At 43.8% G+C, this 17,559-nt stretch overlaps 1 protein-coding gene across 3 annotated transcripts in view; it reads left to right on the top strand.

Moving 5' to 3' along the window:
* The window catches only part of CNKSR1 (connector enhancer of kinase suppressor of Ras 1), a 166,799-nt gene that overhangs the window by 48,482 nt on the left and 100,758 nt on the right, over window positions 1–17,559 (top strand). For all 3 annotated transcript variants that reach the window (XM_077481065.1, XM_077481064.1, XM_077481066.1), the window contains one exon: window positions 8,200–8,241. In XM_077481065.1, the coding sequence (XP_077337191.1) occupies window positions 8,200–8,241 (42 nt within the window). The remainder of the gene's footprint in view (window positions 1–8,199; window positions 8,242–17,559) is intronic.

The following is a 17,559-nucleotide window of genomic DNA, read 5'->3' as shown; positions in this document are numbered from 1 at the left end:
TGAACAGTGATCTATGTGGTGTTCCAGGCATCCATTCCCTTCTACAGTTAGAAAACACCCAGGGAACACAGTTAACCCCTTAATCGCCCCCTAGTGTCAACCCCTTCCCTGCCAGTGTAATTTATACATTGATCAGTGCATTTTTATTGCACTGACCAATTTAATAATGTCACTGGTCCTCAAAGTGTCATTTGGGGTCATATTTGTCCATCGCAATGTCGCAGTCCTGCTAAAAATCGCAGCCATTGCCAGTAAGAAATAAAAGTCCCTTAATCTATCCCATAGGTTGTAGACCTGATAACTTATGTGCAAATCAATCAATATATGCCTATTGCGATTTTGATAAAATACCACCAAAAAAAAGCTAATTTGTGGGGAAATAGGACATCAATTTTGCACGACTGCGCAATTGTCATTTAAAGCGACGCAGTGCCGTATCGCAAAGAAAGGCCTGGTCAGGAAGTGGGTAAATCCTTCTGGGGCTGAAGTAGTTTAAGAGGTTGTAAACTCAAGGTTTTTTACCTTAATGCGCTGCTGCTGCGGTCAATCAGTCAGCTAGCCAATTTGGAGAGATGGGCAGGGCCAGGCCTCCCTGGCTGGACACTGGGAGCTGTGACTCAGCTTGGGTGCCCCCATAGCAAGCTGCTTGCTGTGGCGGCACTGAACAGGAGGGAGGGGGCAGGAGTACCAGCCAGGTAAACGAAAAGAGGAGGATCCAGGCTGCTCTGTGAAAATCCACTGCAGAGAGCAGGTAAGTATACCATGTTTATTTTTATTTGGGGGAGGGGGGGGGGGGAGAAACAAGACCTTGCCATTACTTTAAGTTGAAAGACATCTCTTGCTAAAGTGCAGCAAACCAAGGTCGCCATGAAGCAGCCATGTAGCAGACCATCTTGCTGACTTTGTAATGCAATAGGTAACCAGATGCACTTCAAGCTTTTCTGCTCTCTTCTTCAGATTGGGGAAAATTCTTGATACAAAATGACAAGGAGAGAGCACTAGACTTGTACACTAGCGTAGGTGCCATTTATTTGTAAAATAACAATTACACAGTAAAATCACAAACTTGTAAAGTCGCTAGAACGTTTAGGCATCAATACAGAGCTCAGAGATTTGAGGAAGGGCGTATATCCCTGCAAACTCTTCGGCTCCTGTGTCTGCTGTGGAATGTTGTCTGGATCCGCTTACTGTATGGCATATCTTTGAGGCCTGGTGTCCTGCCAACTTTACAAGTTTATGATTTCTCTGTGTTTGAGTATATTTTTACAAATAAAGGTGGTGCACAAGGCTGGCGCGCCCTTCTTCTTTTTCATGATTTTCCATGCAAAAACTATAAAATGTGTGATTTTGTCTGTGTGTGAAACTGCATTTACAAGTGGTGAGTTAAGCACTTGTGATAATGACCACAGCTTTAAATCAATAAAGCCTTTATAAAAACAGTGAGTGATTGCTTCTGTAAAACGGGTTTCTTTATCGTACATCACAGGGCACAGAGACATAGTAGTTACTATGTGGGTTATAGGCCACCTTTAGGTGATGGACACTAGCACGCCCTAAGACAGGAAGTTCACTCCCTATATAATCCCTCCCACTGCTGGGAGTACCTCAGTTTTTTTTCACCAGTGTTTTAGGTGTTGGTCACGCGTAAAGATGAGCTAGGCTGAGCTCCACTGGAATATTCCTTTGCTGGGGTAAGATATGCAGCCGGATCCATTCAAAGTGTCTTTTCAGACCGAATTGAATGGTACCCAGGCCTCGTGGCAGAAAAAAACGAGGTTTAGCCCGTAATGCTTCTCTTTTTAGAGAGCTGGAGAGCTGGATCCTGGGATCCAGTGCTTTTTTTGTTTTTTTAGCCATAAAGTTTCCTGGCGTGGTGCTTTATGAGTCCAGGGGAGTGGAATCCTCGATTTAGAAAGGGGCCCCAGTCCCTGAAGGTTTTTTAATGAAGCCCACCGTGAACATTGGGTCTGTTGGTTATACCAATGAATCCCTGCGGCGGGATAAGGTAAGTGGAGATTCCTAAGGAATTTTATATTTTCTTATGGATTGTTTCCTTTAAAAGTAAATGTTGTCATGCCTAAAGACACCACTGGGGGCTGTATAGAGCACCACCTTGTTCATGCTTTCCATAGATCGCTCTATGTCAGCAGAAGCTGCAGGCTTCCTCCGGCTAAACAGTCCTCTCCCAGTTAAGTAGGAGGAAGCCCAGAATGATCGATGGATGCTGCTCCGTTCTTCCACCGCCTCTGCATGATGGTTTTTCTTCTGCTTTCCTCCTCGCCTCCACCCCCCCCCCCCCCCACACACACACACACGCCGATCCCATCGGATCAGAGGCTTGCGCAGGAAAACGCTGTTTGAAAAGAGGGGGGTGCGGTGGGAAGATAAAGGGGGCATGGCTTGGCACAGCGTTGGCATGCAGCAACATCCAGCACAGGAGTGCATTATAAAAAGCTCCATTTGGTTGACTGCAGCTGTTAGAAGGACACGAGCAGAAGGGAGCATGTAAGTGGTGGCACAGGCATTCCCTTGGCACATTTACCGAGCATAAGGCTGAGCATTAATAGCAGCTGCTGGACTATTTGTTCAAGCAGTGGGTGCAATTTCTTCTTCTGGTAGTACCTTTGCATCGGGCTATGGTAAGAAGGGGAGGTAGAAACACCACAAAAAGGTCTCAAAAGGGTCTCCCTCAAGCTCTAAGAAGCTTAGTCTCAACTCTACAATGGCATCCTCCCCTGAGAGATCTGGGGTGGCCGGTCAGAGTGAGCCATCGGGGCTGTCAAATGTTGCAACAGTTTCCAACAATGCAGCCCCTGCCTATATTACTGAAGAGGTTTTTTCCTCATCTGATAGGATTGGAAGAAAGGTTAGTGGCTTTAATCGCATCTTCCCGGAATGGGGCAAAATGCGACGGGTCCCCTTCCACTACCTGAGATCCTCAAACAGAGGAACTGGGGGTGGGAGAAGATGAATTTCCCTCAGGAGACTGTGAAGAGGCTGATGACTCCTCTTCTGAGGGGTCAAATGCGGAAGGATCTCCTTCAGCTTCACAATCTGAAATATTGATGGAGCAATCTCTCTTAGTAAGTTGCACTTTTATACTACTCTTTCATGCTACCCTTAACGAAGTCGGTTGATAAGCCCACTTCTTGTTTGGGTTCGCTAAAGCCTCCTCAAGCTGTGCATGCCTTTCCTGTCAATTCATTGCTGGAACAGCTTATGTATTCTGAGTGGGATCTCCCAGATAAGCATTTTTCCTCCTAAAAAGTTTTCAACACTTTATCCTATAGAGGAAAAATTCACCCAAAGGTGGCAATTACCAGCAATTGATGCTGCTATATCCTCTGTGAATAAAAGTTTGACTTGTCCAGTAGACAGTGCTCAAATGCTTGGGGATCCAACGGATAAGAAATTGGAATTACTGTTAAAAGCATTTTCTCTGGCAGGTTCAGTGACTCAACCTGCAGTGGCAGCAATTGGTGTATGTCCATCCTTGAACCAGTTTAAACAGGTGCCCAAGGTTATCCCTGATCAGCAGGTCCAGGATTTAGCCGAGCTACCAGGGGCTTTGTTTTGCAATAGACGCCATGATAGATTCTATTCTTCAGGCCTCACTCCTTATGCTTGGGCTGGTGCATATGCGTAGAATACTATGGTTGAAAAATTGGTCAGCCGAAGCATCATGCAAAAAGCTCCTGGCTAGTTTTCCTTTCTGCGGTAAATGGCTGTTTGGGGATTATTTGGATAAATACATCCAAAAAATTTCTAGTGGAAAAAGTACCCCTTTGCCAGTTAGAAAAAGGAGTAAACAAATTGCATTTCAACAAACCTACAAAACAAAATGCTAAAGCCTTATAAAGGGGTGCCCCCACTCACTTGAGTGGGTGGAAGACTTTTGCAGTTCTCAAGGGTCTGGCAGGAAGAGTGTCGAGACAGATAGGTGACTTCCTCAATAGCTCTAGGGTACAAACTAGAGTTTTGAGCGTCTCCGTCTCCTTGTTTTCGCAGATCAAATGTTCCCAAGGATCCAGAGAATTTTTTTTTTTTGCATGGAGTCAATCCGATCAGTAGGCTCCACCCTACAAGGAGGAGAACTTCTGATGTCAATCGACATCAAGGATGCATACCTCCATGTGCCTATTTTCCCCACTCACTAGAAATATATACATTTCGAGAAAATTACATTAGAAAATCTTCATTTTCAGTTTGTAGCTCTGCTTTTTGGTCTAGCTACTGCACCTTGAGTGTTTACAAAAGTCCTGACTCCTCCTCTAGCCAGATTAAGGGCCCAATGTATGATTATAGCTTACCTAGATGATCTGCTCTTGATAGAATAGTCGGTAGCCTACTTAGACCAAACTATGGTCACCGCAGTCAACTACCTGGAATACCTAGCTTGGATTCTCAACCTAGAGAAATCTTCCTTAAAAACATCGAGGATATTAGAATACTTGGGACTGATCATTGATACAGCACAGAAAAGGGTATTCTTGCCCAAGGCAAAACTCGGCACCATAAAGGAACCTATTTCAGGTGGTCAAAGCAAAAAAGAATCCTTCTATTCGGCATGAGGTTGTTGGGAAAGATGGTGGCTTAATTTGAGGCCGTTACTTATGCTCAGTTTCATTCGAGGCTGCTGCAAAACAGTATCCTATTTAGCTTGAAACAAGATGGTCCAAGCTCTAGTCCCCAATGTGTCTGTCTCCAAAGGTGTGCCGAAGCCTCAGTTGGTAGTTGATGACCAAGAATCCGCAAAAGGGAAAATCCTTCCTACCAGTTACCTGGAAGGTGGTAAAAACAGATGCAGCCTTTTGGGTTGGGGGCAGTCCTGGAAGAGGAGACCGTCCAAGGGGATCCCTGATGTAGATCTGTTTGTGTCCAGGTTCAACAAGAAGATCTGCTAGAATGTGGAACAGATGCCTTTGTGGTCCCATGGAATTAGTTCACTCTGATTTATGCATTCCCTCCCTTCCACGACTTCTTTGCAGGATCAAGCAGGAAGGGAAGTCAGTGATTCTTGTGGCCGAGAAGATCTTGGTATGCAGTGATCATAAGGATGGCGGTAGGGGACTCATGGACCCTACCACCATGTCCAGACCTACTCTTGCAAGGTCCGGTATTCCATCCTACCTTACAAACGTTACATTTTAATGGTTTGGCTATTGAGACATATTCTGAAGAAGTGTGGTGGCTGTCAGGTTCAGTGGTATCGACCTTGATTAATGCAAGGAAGCCGGCCTCTAGAATCATATATTAGAGTCTGGAAGGCATCTAATTCCAGGTGTGAATCCAGGGGATGGCACCCCAGGAGTATGTCATGGGTAGAATCCTTGGCTTTCTGCAAATGGAGTTAGAGATGAAGCTGGCCTTGAGTACTAGTATTATTGCAACGACCACTTGCTTCGCATTCTTTGGTCCATAGCTTTATACAGGGGGTAACGCAGCTTAATCCACCGGTTAGGTCACCCCTGAACCCTTGGGACTTGAATTTTAGTTCTCCCAGTAGTTGGAGGGGTTATATAGGGAGTGAACTTTCTGTCTTAGGGTGTGCCACTGTCCATCACCTAAAGGTGGCCTATAACCCACATAGTAACTACTATGGCTCTGTGTCCCCTGATGTACTCCAAGAAAAGGATTTTTACAGGTAAGCTGTTATAAAAATCCTATTTTATTTTTTTAGCCCTTGGATTTGGGGTGCGTATTGTAACGAGGGGCTCGTTCATACAATATCAGTTGAGCTACGTGGTGGGTCTGTATAGGTCAACATAGGCTTGACACAAAGGCACACATGAAAACGATTGTTTTCTAGATGCCCTGTTCCCACCATCTTGGCACTAGGTTGAGGTGGCTTGCACTGCGTTGCGTGAAAATGCAGATGTGCATGTCATCACACCACAGTGCAGAGACTTGTTTGAAATCTTTTTAACTTTTCATTAAAGTTAAAAAGGGTGACAATTGTGAACAGCCTGATGTTCTGTAACAATGGATTGCACCTCCACGTTCTGCTCTACACAATGTATACTAGTGTACACAAGTTTTGATGTGCAGGCTTGTGTTTTCATATGGAGTTTTGATATGGACTATGCTCTCCCACCTATTAATAGACAACCTATTAATTGGGGGGGGGGGGGGGGTGCTGAGAATGGATGCATGTTCATTCTTCTCCTGTGCACTGATGACATATAGGGAAGATATAATCACATATGTTGTTTCCCCTCCACAATAATAAAGGGGCCTCTTGACTTAAAGACTTAATATTCCTGATATGTGTGCCTGCTGTGCCATGTACTTGTATTAGAAAGTATCCTGTTCTCTTTGTATTGCTTCCTTTTTATGTGAAATCCCTGGTGTTCCTACCAGTCCCTCAGATTTCTTTCTAAAAACGTACCACGCTAAGCAGGAGAACACACACCCCTGCACAGCCATTTACTGGGAAGTTCAGGGTGCTGCTGCTCCTCTTTCCCCCAACTCTTATGCAGCTGATAACAGAGGGAATGTGATCACATAAAAAATAAAAAAGGAACAATGATATACATGGTGTTTAAAAAAAAAAAAAAAAAAAAAAAAAAAAATCTATACAAAATGTATTACCTTTCATTTCTACTTTAGGCCCCTTTCACACTTGTGCAACCTGTCCTGCAACTTGGGACTGCAAAGTTGCATGACAAGTCGTACCCCATGATTTCCAATGAGTACCATTCATATCTGTGCAACTTCAAGTCGCAGCGACTGCAAAGTAGTCCCACTTTGGTCCTTTGATGCGATTTGAGGTCCATAGACCTCAAGATTACACAGGCAATGCTTCAAGTCGCATCAGAATCTCTGCAAAATCGCCTTACTTTCAGGTCGCACAAGTGTGAAAGGGACCTAAAAAACTTAAAGGGTTGTTTTACTTTAACTTTTAACTGTCTTCAGGATGTAGCAAGTTCTGGGTTATTTCACAAGATCATAAAAAAGTTTTAAAGGTTTCAAAAAAGCCTATGTACTGTGGTGTGATGACATGCACATCTGCATTTTCACGCAATGCAAACCACCTCAACCTTGCGTCAAGATGGTGGTACTAAGCCTATGTTGACCTATACCAGTGTTTCTCAATTCCAGTCCTCATGGCCCACTAACAGGTCATTTTTTTAGGCTTTCCATTATTTTGCACAGGTGATTTGATCAGTTTCACTGCCTTAGTAATTACCCCAGCTGTTTCATCTGAGGGAATTCCTGAAAACATGACCTGTTAGTGGGCCATGAGGACTGGAATTGAGAAACACTGACCTATACAGACCCACCACAAAGAGAGTGTATGGGGACAGTGAGGAGAGGTTCTTGCAGATCAAGTTCTCAGGATATAAAAACTTGCAGGTGACTTGAGCTGTTAGACTCTACTCACAATTGCATATTTTTGGGTGGTAATCTTTGTTTTTATTCTGATACTCAAAATTTATACATGTTTTCTGTCAAAGATTACGCAACAGATCATCACTGATTTTCTGGATATAGTTTAATGATGGCATGTGTTCTTTGTGTCATGAGCAAGAAAGTTATTTTTATACCTCCTGGATCCAGTTTCGCATAACCGCTTCAACAAAAATAATCTTGGAGCTAGAGCACCTTCACTGTTACTAGAAGCAAAAGCTATCTTTCAAGACAGGAAAAAACGATTCTTGGCCGTGAATGCTAGAATTGTAATTAGTTCTGCAGACTTTTGAAATGGACCCACCCATTTCTCTGATCCTAAATCTTTATTTTGGCCAACATCCTTCTAGAAAGTGTAAGCGGTAACATTTACTAGCATAATCTCTTTACTGTGCTATATCTCTGCATTATTTTAGGCTTGAGAGATTGTTGTGTTTTTTTTTTTTTTCTTTTTGTTATCTAGATCTGCATCAAACACAACCTTTGTTTTAAGTAATTGGAAAATGTATAAGTTAACAAGAAGCAGACATTTTACAGCATCCTGAGAAATGTTTTTTTAAACATTCTCTTGGAATAGTTCCAAGCATAACTATTTTAGCGTAAAAACAATTTGTGGCTTTTATATATGATCAGCAGTTGTTTGTGGAATGGGCAGTTGTTGGAAGTATTGGTGTAATTAACTGAATACCTGTGGATGGCTAGCTCTACTTGGTAAGGTTCATATGAAAGAAACGGACTCGCTGTGACATGCATAACACGTTTTTAACATCATTTTGGTCTTTCTTCCAGGACTGGACAGATCCAAAGGTTGAAGCAAGGATTCTAACTATTGTGAGTATGGTCTCCATTATAGCGCTTTCTAGGATATCGTTTATGTTCTTGATCAACAACAGTGGCCTCAAAGTAACTGTTGTTCTGAAACAAAGGCATATCATCACATCTGAATGGCTATGTTGTCTTATCAAGTTTCATCCGTAAGGTAGCACTGAAGGAAATACTTAAAACCCAGATACATGTGGAATTGGAGAACCCCTTTTATGATACTACATGGAGAGTCAGAAGCAGATCTGTTATTTTTAAAAACTCTTTGAATTATCTCAGTTATATTTAAAAAAAATGTATTAATTCGCATGCACCTTCTTGACAGCAGTATCAGAAAAAAATGTTCAGTTATCGAACACAGAAAACACAGCTTAAAAATGTAAAATGGTCTATATTATAAGGAGTGGATACAAATTTCCACTAGACTACACTGCACTGTTTACTCTGCAGTGTGGAGCCTGTGATGCCTCACAAAGTTATTTCTGCCCAGTGCTGCAGAAACCGTTCTGCATGGAGGAAACCTCAGTCACATGACAGGTTACCTGACCCATGGCAGGAGATTCATCCATCTGCGCTGTTAACATGGATGGTGGAATCTGCTAGAATTCTTTAGTTCAGTATGCAGGCTGAATTAAATAAATCTATGTTTATGGCTAGCTTATCTATTCAGTTGTGGAAGATAGGTGCATGGGTCAGTTTGTAGCAACATGTTGTGAGGAGACCAGTTCCCAGGCAAATTTCTTATTTACAGTCCCCCCCCCCAACCGCATTCTCTTTGTGAACTTTTACCGCATCCTTCAAAACTCGTAAAACCATGACAGCTTTTCTAGCATTCACAAGAGTAGACACCAGTGGTCCCGAGATGCCACGGTTCTTTAACACCCTGGCTTCAGTAGCCATGCTGTCAAACTTAGAGACTGTAAATTGGGGTGGAATATAGGACCTTGAGACAGTAGATCGGGGCAACGTCGAAGCATCAGTCTCACAAACTCTGGGAACCAGGACCATCTGGGCCAGGCTGGTGCCACCAGAATGACGGGAACCCCCTCTCTCTGAATCCTGTGCAACAAAATGTGTAAGGAGAGGTATCAGAGGGAAAGCATATACCAGGAGAGTACTGGCTCCATGGAATGGTTTCCGTGACATTGATGTAACCTGGCAGCCAAGGAGAATGGACATGCATGTATTAACAATGACGACTTCACTGTATTAGTCATCTGTTCACTGAAGACAGTTCAGTGAACATATGTACTGTGTGGCCGTCAAATTCAAAATGACTGTGTGGGGGCATGGCCAACAGGGGCATGTGAGTGAATGTGTCTCGCAGAGCTCTTGCACTCGATCCTGCTCCAAGCTTGAGGTTACATTCTCACCCAATCCTGCTATACTTTCCTCCGATCTGGTGGCACGGTGACCCACAAGCAGAAGGAGGATGGCGGGCAGCCTGACCCACAACATGGCACCACGGTGGCCTTCCCTCGGCGTCCTCATGGTGGGGAGAAAATGCCCAAAACAGATGGGAAAGAGCCCCCAGAAGCTAGCCAGGGGGACGGGGCGGGCTTCGGAGATGGACTTAGAGGCAACCCCAGCCATCTTTCACATTGAGGAAAAGGGAGAACCATCCACAGAGGACCCCTCAATAGCCATTACACCTCAGGTTACTGGCACCGAGGAGGATATGGAGGAAGATGAGACCGAGCAAACTCGCTCTGACTGACCTTCTCAGCGCTGTTCACAAATGCACAGCCTCAACAGATATACCCTGAAAGAGAACGATTAAAAGAGGTGTTGGGCCTAATCCACCATGATATGCAAAAGATCCGGGAGCGCACTACAGTGGAAAGCTGCATCAGTGATGTCCCTGATAAGTTGGGGATCGGGAACCCCACAGAATTTATTGAGCAGTGGCTGGTGAGCTTTTTGAGAAAGGAGCTTTTACCCCACTATACTCAGTCGAGCGGGCGCAGATGCTGCCTCCTAGGCCTCTACCACCTGGGCACTCGCCCCACCACGCACCTTTCTCACCAGACTGCTTAACTACAAGGATAAATAAATAGTTTTATGAATTGCCAGTGAGAAAAGGAACATCATTTAGAACGGGGCCCTAATTTTACCCAGATTTCTCTGCAGAGGTTCAGCGGTGCAAAGCCCGGTTCGCAGATGTTGAATGGCTATAGCATCTGCAAGCAACATATCCCATGCTCTATCCTGTAAAACTCCATGCATTGGTCAGAGGGCAAGTTCGCTTTTTTTTTTTTTTTTTAAACCAAAACAGAAGCCTCAGGGTGGTTGGATGCCAACGAACACCTGTTCTGACAAGCCAGTCCTGCAGAGGGAGACTGATAAGTTCTTTGGGTCAAGTGCAATAGTGCACAGTTCTTGTTGTTGTTGTTCTGCTCCCTTTTGAGATCCTAAGTATTTGGCTGGGAGACAGTTACCCTATTTGGAGAGCGTTGGTTTTGCCTCTGCTTTAAGTGCTACACTTGAGGATCAATCTTTACCCACTGCTGGAGAAAAATCTTTAAGGATACCACACGAGATCAGGAGATTGTGGTTGCCTTCCGGCCTTTGGTTTGTTTTGCCTATCCCACTGCTGAGATCGTGTGCCTGCACCTCTCCATCATTGGAGATCCTGACCTTGAACTTGGGTTTTAAATGTATGGGAACATCACCATCCATGCCTTTGGGATTTATCCCACACTCATGTGGAAGAGTATACTATGACAATAATCATTTAATGGACTTTGTAGTGTGATAATGTGCATTTAGGTGGCATTTTATTTACAAAAAACAATATATATATATATATATATATATATATATATATATATATATATATATATATATATATATATATATATATATATATATATATATGTGTATATATATATATATGTGTATATACAGGGCTCAAAAATTCAAGTCCAGAGCTGCTAGCCAGGCCTCAAGTGTTACTCACCACCAGTTGTCCTGCCCACAATGCGCCCCGCTCCACCCCTAAACACGCCATCATAAATGATCTCATTAAATGACACTTAAATGTTTTATGCAGAATTAAAAAAAGATATAAAAATAAATAACTTTATCTGTGCCCACCAATGCAGCCTGTGCCCACCATCCACCATGCAGCCTACCTCTGCAAGGGAGGCGAGGAACATGAGAGCAGCCCGCTTTCATTCGAATTGCTGTGTTCTCGCCGATCAATGTCATATACAGCCCCGCCCCCTGACAGATCACCCATCCCAGGATTGGACGAGGGATCTGCCTATGAAAGTCTTAGGACCAGGGGGCAGGCTGTATCTGACAGCAAGTGGTGGGGAACGCGGCAATGTGAAATGAAAGCTGTTATCGCTGTGGTCCCTGCTCTGCGCTCTGAAAATCCAGGCCGCTCTCTCTGTCCCCCATTGGTGGGAGAATGCCTCCCATTACACCCAGGCTGCCGGCGGTGCTCGTGCCCCCCCCCCCCCCCCCACACCACGCTCCAGGCAGCCCTTCCTCGCCAGCCCACAAAATGTGAGCACAATTTTTGAGAGCTGTGTGTAATATTTAAAAAAAAAAATATATATATATATATATATATATTATATTATATTATATTTATTTTCTTACATCAGAGGACAGAGCCATAGTACTTACTATGTGGATTATAGGGCCACTGATAGGTGATGAGCACTGGAACGCTCTAAGGCAAGAAGTGTGCTCCCTATAAAAGTCCTCCCACTACTGGGAGTCCTCAGTTTTTTTCGCCAGTGTCTAAGGTGTTACTTGCTGGGGCAAGCCATGCTGACCGGATCTATTCTGATGTCCTTTTCATGGGCTAAATGGATGGTCCCGGGCCTCGTGTCCGAAGAAACAAGGTTTTGCTTGCGAACGCTTCTTTTAGCGAGCTGCAGCTTGGCATCCGGTACTCTTTGGTAGTAAGGCTATAACGTTTTTTACTGGCAGGGTGCTGTTGCAGGTCCAGGATTGTGGGTAACCTAAGGTTCCCCTGTTCCTGAAGGTTTTGGAGCCCACAGTGAAGGGTGAAGATTGGGTTTTATCTCAGATAACCCTGCTGCGAGATGAGGTCTGGTTCACCTCCTGCGCCCCATGTTTTTTTTTTCACCCCTTCGGGGGATTGATATGCCAAAGCAGTTTCCTTTTAAAAAAACAAAAAACGGACCTCGCTGGCCGTTCAGCGGAGGATTTACCCCCATGTCTACTTTTTCACAGGACGCCGCTCACACGGGAAAAGACTTTCCTTTGAAAGGGGGGGGGGGGAGGTGGTGGCCACACATGCAGGAAGTTGTTAAAGCCCTGTATGTGTGTAGCTGCTGCTGGCTGTGGAGGGACAGAGCAGGAGGATTGTTTCAGGTTGGTGACAAAGGCATTTCCCTTTGACACATTATACTTTACCAGGCTAGGATTAATAGCAGCTATTGGTGCTGGACTATAACTTAGCAGTGTACGTTCTTTTGCTGGTAGTGCCTCTGCTTTATGCTTCAGGCTATGAGTGGTAATAGGACCAAGAACTCCTCTAAGGGTTCTAAAGGGGACATCCTCCTGTGAGAGGGATGCGGCTGGTCAGATTGAGCTGTCAGGGGGGCCATTATCTCTCCATAGTGGGACTAAACATAGCAGATTGCCATCTAGTGCTCAGGACCCTCTTATTAAGGTGCAGGAGGCTGGGGATCAGTTAGATCTTCCCAAATATTGGAAGATACTTATTTATCCTCTAACGAGGATCCTAATATAGGAGTAGCATCACAAGACAGGTTTCTTGTGCACTCCCTTACTAAATTGGTTCGTTCAACCTTTTTGCTGCCTGCAGCGCAGGCTCTTGAGGAACCCACCTCTAATTTGGGTTCATTAGAACCTCCCCCAGCTGGGGATGTTTTTTCCTATTTTTGCATGGCTAAAAAAAGCTTATGTATTCTGAATGGGAACATCCGGATAAACAATATTATCCTCAGAAATTCTCCACACTTTATCCTATGGAAGAGGATTTGTATAACGGGGGGGGGGTTCCAGCATTTGATGCTGCAATCGCCTCAGTGAGCAAGAATCTCACATATCCGGTGGATAATGCGCTGATGTTAAGCGACCCAACAGACAAACAGTTGGAACTTTTTTCTAAAAGCAATATGTCTTTAGCAAGTTCAGTAGCGCAGCCGGTTCTTGCTGCAATTGGTGTATCTCTGTTTCACAGTAGATGCTATGAAAGATTCTATCGTTTAAGCCTCAAGGCTTATGCTTGGACTAGTGCATTCTCAGAGTTTTATGGCTGAAAAATTGGTCAGCCAAAGCACCCTGTAAAAAGCTCCTAGCCAGCTTCCCCTTTTCATGGTGAACGGCTATTTGAAGATGATCTGGATAAAATGCATCCAAAGGATCTCTAATTGCAAAAGCTCTCTTTTTACCAGTAAAGAAGTTCAAATATTTCTCCTTTTTAAGCATGCTGCGTGTCCTGTGCCAGGGACATCAGCCTCTAGGCAGTCTCGACGGCCTCAACTGTCAGGTTCAATGGGAAGACCCCAAGGACAGCACCAGGGTCAGAAGAGATCTTGGGGCAGAAAGCCCACAAAGCACAATGCTAAAGCCTCCTCATGAAAGGGCAGCCCTGCTCGCTGGGCCAGGGGGAAGGCTCCTGCATTTCTCAAAGATCTGGCAGAAATAATGTCAAGACAGATGGGTGGCTTCTGCAGTTTTCTCTAGGTTACAACTAGAGTTCCGAGAGTTTCCATCTCCTTGTTTTTCTAGGCGCAAATGTTCCCAAGGATCCAGAGAAAAAGAAGCCTCTCTTTCTGGCTCTGGATCATCTATTATCCCAGTTGGTTATATCAGAGAGGTTCCCTTAGTGGAACAGGGCACAGGTTTTGATTCAAACCTTTCACGGTTCCATAACCAAATGGAGAGGTAAGACCCATTCTAGATCTCACAGATCTGAATTGGCACTTAAACATCCGATCCTTTCGCATAAAGTCAATCCGATTGGTTGTGTCCATCCTGCAAGGAGGGGAGTTTTTGGCTTCAATCGATATCAAAGATGCATATCTCCACGTGCCAATATTTCCCGCTCACCAGAAATGTCTGCACTTTGAAATATAAAATCATAATTTTCAGTTGTGGCCCTGCCATTCGGTTTAGCCACAGCACCACGGGTGTTCTGAAAGATTCTGGCACCTCCTTTAGCCAGATGAGGGGTTAAGGCATAACGGTCCTAGCCTATTTAGACTATCTACATTTTAATAGATCATTCAGTCTCAGGTCTAAACCAGAGTCTGATCACAGCTGTAAACTACCTGGAATCTCTCGGTTGGCTACTCAACCTAGAAAAATCTTCCTTAAAACATCAAGGAGATTACAATATTTGGTAGAAGAAGGTATTCTTACCCCAGACAAGAATCTGTTCCATTGTAGGACTAATTCAACTTCTCAAAACTGATAAAAAATAAATAAAATCCTGCCATTTGGTTGTGCATGAGATTGTTAAAGGAAATGGCGGCCTCCTTCGAGACCATTTCTTACACACCGTTATCACTCAAGACTGCTTAAAAACACCACCCTGTTCTGGAATAAAAAGACTCAGGCCTTGTTTTTTTTTTCAATACGCTTGGCTCCCGACATAAGTCGAAGCCTAAATTGGTGGTTGTTATCCAGCAAAAGGGAAAATCTTTCCTATATGTATCCTGGAAAGTGTTAACAGATGCCAGCCTTCTAGGCTGGGGAGCAGCCCTGGAAGACTATTATGTCCAGGGGAAATGTTCCAGGTTAGAGGACCTTGCCTATCAACATTTTGGAAGATTCGGGCAGTACGTCAGGCCCTAGAATCTTGGACGGTCAGACTTCGGGACTGTCCTGTCAGGATTCAGTCCAACAAGGCCACGGCTGTGGCTTGCATCAATCACCAGGGGGTCACGAGAAATCGTTTAGCCCAAAAAGAGGTGAATAATGTTCTAGCTTGGGCAGAACACAGCATCCCTTGCCTATCGGCAACTTTCATTCCAGGAATAGAGAATTGGCAGATGGACTAATTGAGTCGCCAACAATTATTTCCAGGAGAATGGTCTCTTCACCCCGACATCTTCCTAGCGATATGTCCGAGATGAGGTATTCCAGACATGGACCTATTCGCGTGCAGATTCAACAACAAAGTCGACAACTTTGTGTCGAAAACAAGGGATCCACTAGCGGGCAGGTCTTCCCATGGGATCAGTTTTTCACTGATCTATGCTTTTCCTCCAGTCCTGCTACTTCCGCGCCTTCTCTGCAGGATCATGCAGGAACGAAAGGAGGTGATTCTGGTGGCCTCACCGGGTCCCAAATGATCTTGGTTTACTGAGATCATAAAGATGGCAGTAGGAGTCCCTTGGACTCTGCCATTATAGCCAGACCTTCTCGCACAAGGTCTGGTATTCCATCTTACCTTACAGATGAAAAATCTAACAGGTTTGACTGTTGAATCCCACTTTATAAAGGATACGTGGGTGATCTCCTTTGGTAGTGTCTACTTTGATTAATGCCAGGAAGCCGGCTTTCAGAATCGTTTTACTATAGAGTCTGGATGGCATATGTTTCTTGGTGTGGATCCAGGTGTTGGCACCCCAGGAAGTAGGTCTTGGGCAGGATCCCTGATTTCCTGCAAATGGGATCTGAAATGGAGCTGGCCTTGACTTCTATCAAGGGCCAGATCCCGTCTTTGTTAGTGTTTTTTCAATGGCTTCTTGCTTCCCAATCTCGGTGCGTAGCTTATTCAGGGGGTAACACGGATTATTCCCCCTATCAAGTTATCTCTAAATCCTTGGGATTTAAATTTCGTTTTATCGGCTTTGCTGAATCAGCCGTTTGAGCCTTTACAAGAAATTCCCTTGGTTCTTTTGACAAGAAGGATAATCTTTCAGGTTGCTTCTGCTAGAAGAGCATCGGAACTAGCGGCTCTGTCTTGTAAAGAGCCATATTTGATCATGCATAAGGATGAGGTGGTTTTATGTCCTCATCCTGCATTCCTACCAAAAGTGGAAACCAGTTTTCATTTAAACCAAGATATTATTCTTCCTCCTTTCTCCCCAGAGTCTCAATATAGGGAAAATCTAGGGAATTGTGCAAAACAAAGGAGTTGTGGCAAAAAAATTATCTTAAGGTTACATCTGTATTGGTCTGGGTTGATTAATTATATTAAGGTATTTCCGGTCCGTATTCCTACTGACCCCAAACCTTGTCTACTGGGTATCCTGGATGAGCTTCTAACTTGGGAACATTTTAAACAGGCCATTGCCAGGGCCCTTAATCAGATTCTTAGGCACTGAAAAGCAGCTGACCCTCCTACACTTAGAGTGGATCAGGCAGGGGGGGGACACCTTGCTTTTGGAGAAGTGCATCTACCAACATAAGGGCGCTTGCACAAATTTTAATACATTTTGGGACCCATGGTTGGACACCCCAGGGCTCTCCCCAGTAGACTTTGGTTTTGTATAGAATGCTGTTGTAATGTTGCTAATGTGGGGCTATAGAAATCTGAAGTTTGGTCCCCAGCCAAAACTCCCTAGAGAACGGACAATTGGACTTTCTCGGTACAAGTTAAACTAAGGTGGATTCAAATGTATAAACGCGTATATATACAAAAATATATAACGTTTTCTTAATACAAAATCAATAAAAGTTAACTTGGTTAGGCTTTTTACCTATTTTTGTTACATTACAGCCTTTAGTTAAATTTTTTTTTAATCTGAATATGTGATGGATCAGAACACAATAGTGTGTGTGTGTATATATGTATGTGTGTATATATGTATGTGTATGTGTATGTGTATATATATGTATATATATATATGTATATATATATATATATATATATATAAAATAAATAAATTTTTCAGAAATAAAAAAAATAATTGTGTATATGTATACTCCCCCTTTGTTATGAAGCCCATAAAAAGCTCTGGTGCAACCAATTACCTTCAGAAGTCACATAATTAGTGAAATGATGTCCACCTGTGTGCAATCTAACTGTCACATGAACTGTCATTACATGTAAACACCTTTTTGAAAGGCCCCAGAGGCTGCAACACCTGAGCAAGAGTCACCACTAACCAAACACTTCCATGAAGACCAAGGAACTCTCCAAACCATTAAGGGACAATGTTGTTGAGAAGTACAAGTCAAAGTTAGGTTATAAAAAAAATATCCAAATCTTTGATGATCCCTAGGAGCACCATCAAATCTATCATAACCAAATGGAACAAGAACCTGCCAAGAGATGGCTGCACACCAAAACTTACGGACCGGGCAAGGAGGGCATTAATCAGAAGCAGCACAGAGACCCAAGTTAACCCAGGAGGGGTTGCAGAG

Source organism: Lithobates pipiens, unplaced genomic scaffold (genome assembly GCF_037356315.1).
Source record: "Lithobates pipiens isolate NorthernLeopardFrog02 unplaced genomic scaffold, aLitPip1_a1.2 Scaffold_16, whole genome shotgun sequence".
Lineage (NCBI taxonomy): Eukaryota > Metazoa > Chordata > Amphibia > Anura > Ranidae > Lithobates > Lithobates pipiens.
The sequence above is the reverse complement of the archived record's forward strand: the minus strand, read 5'-3'. Positions and strand labels throughout refer to the sequence as shown.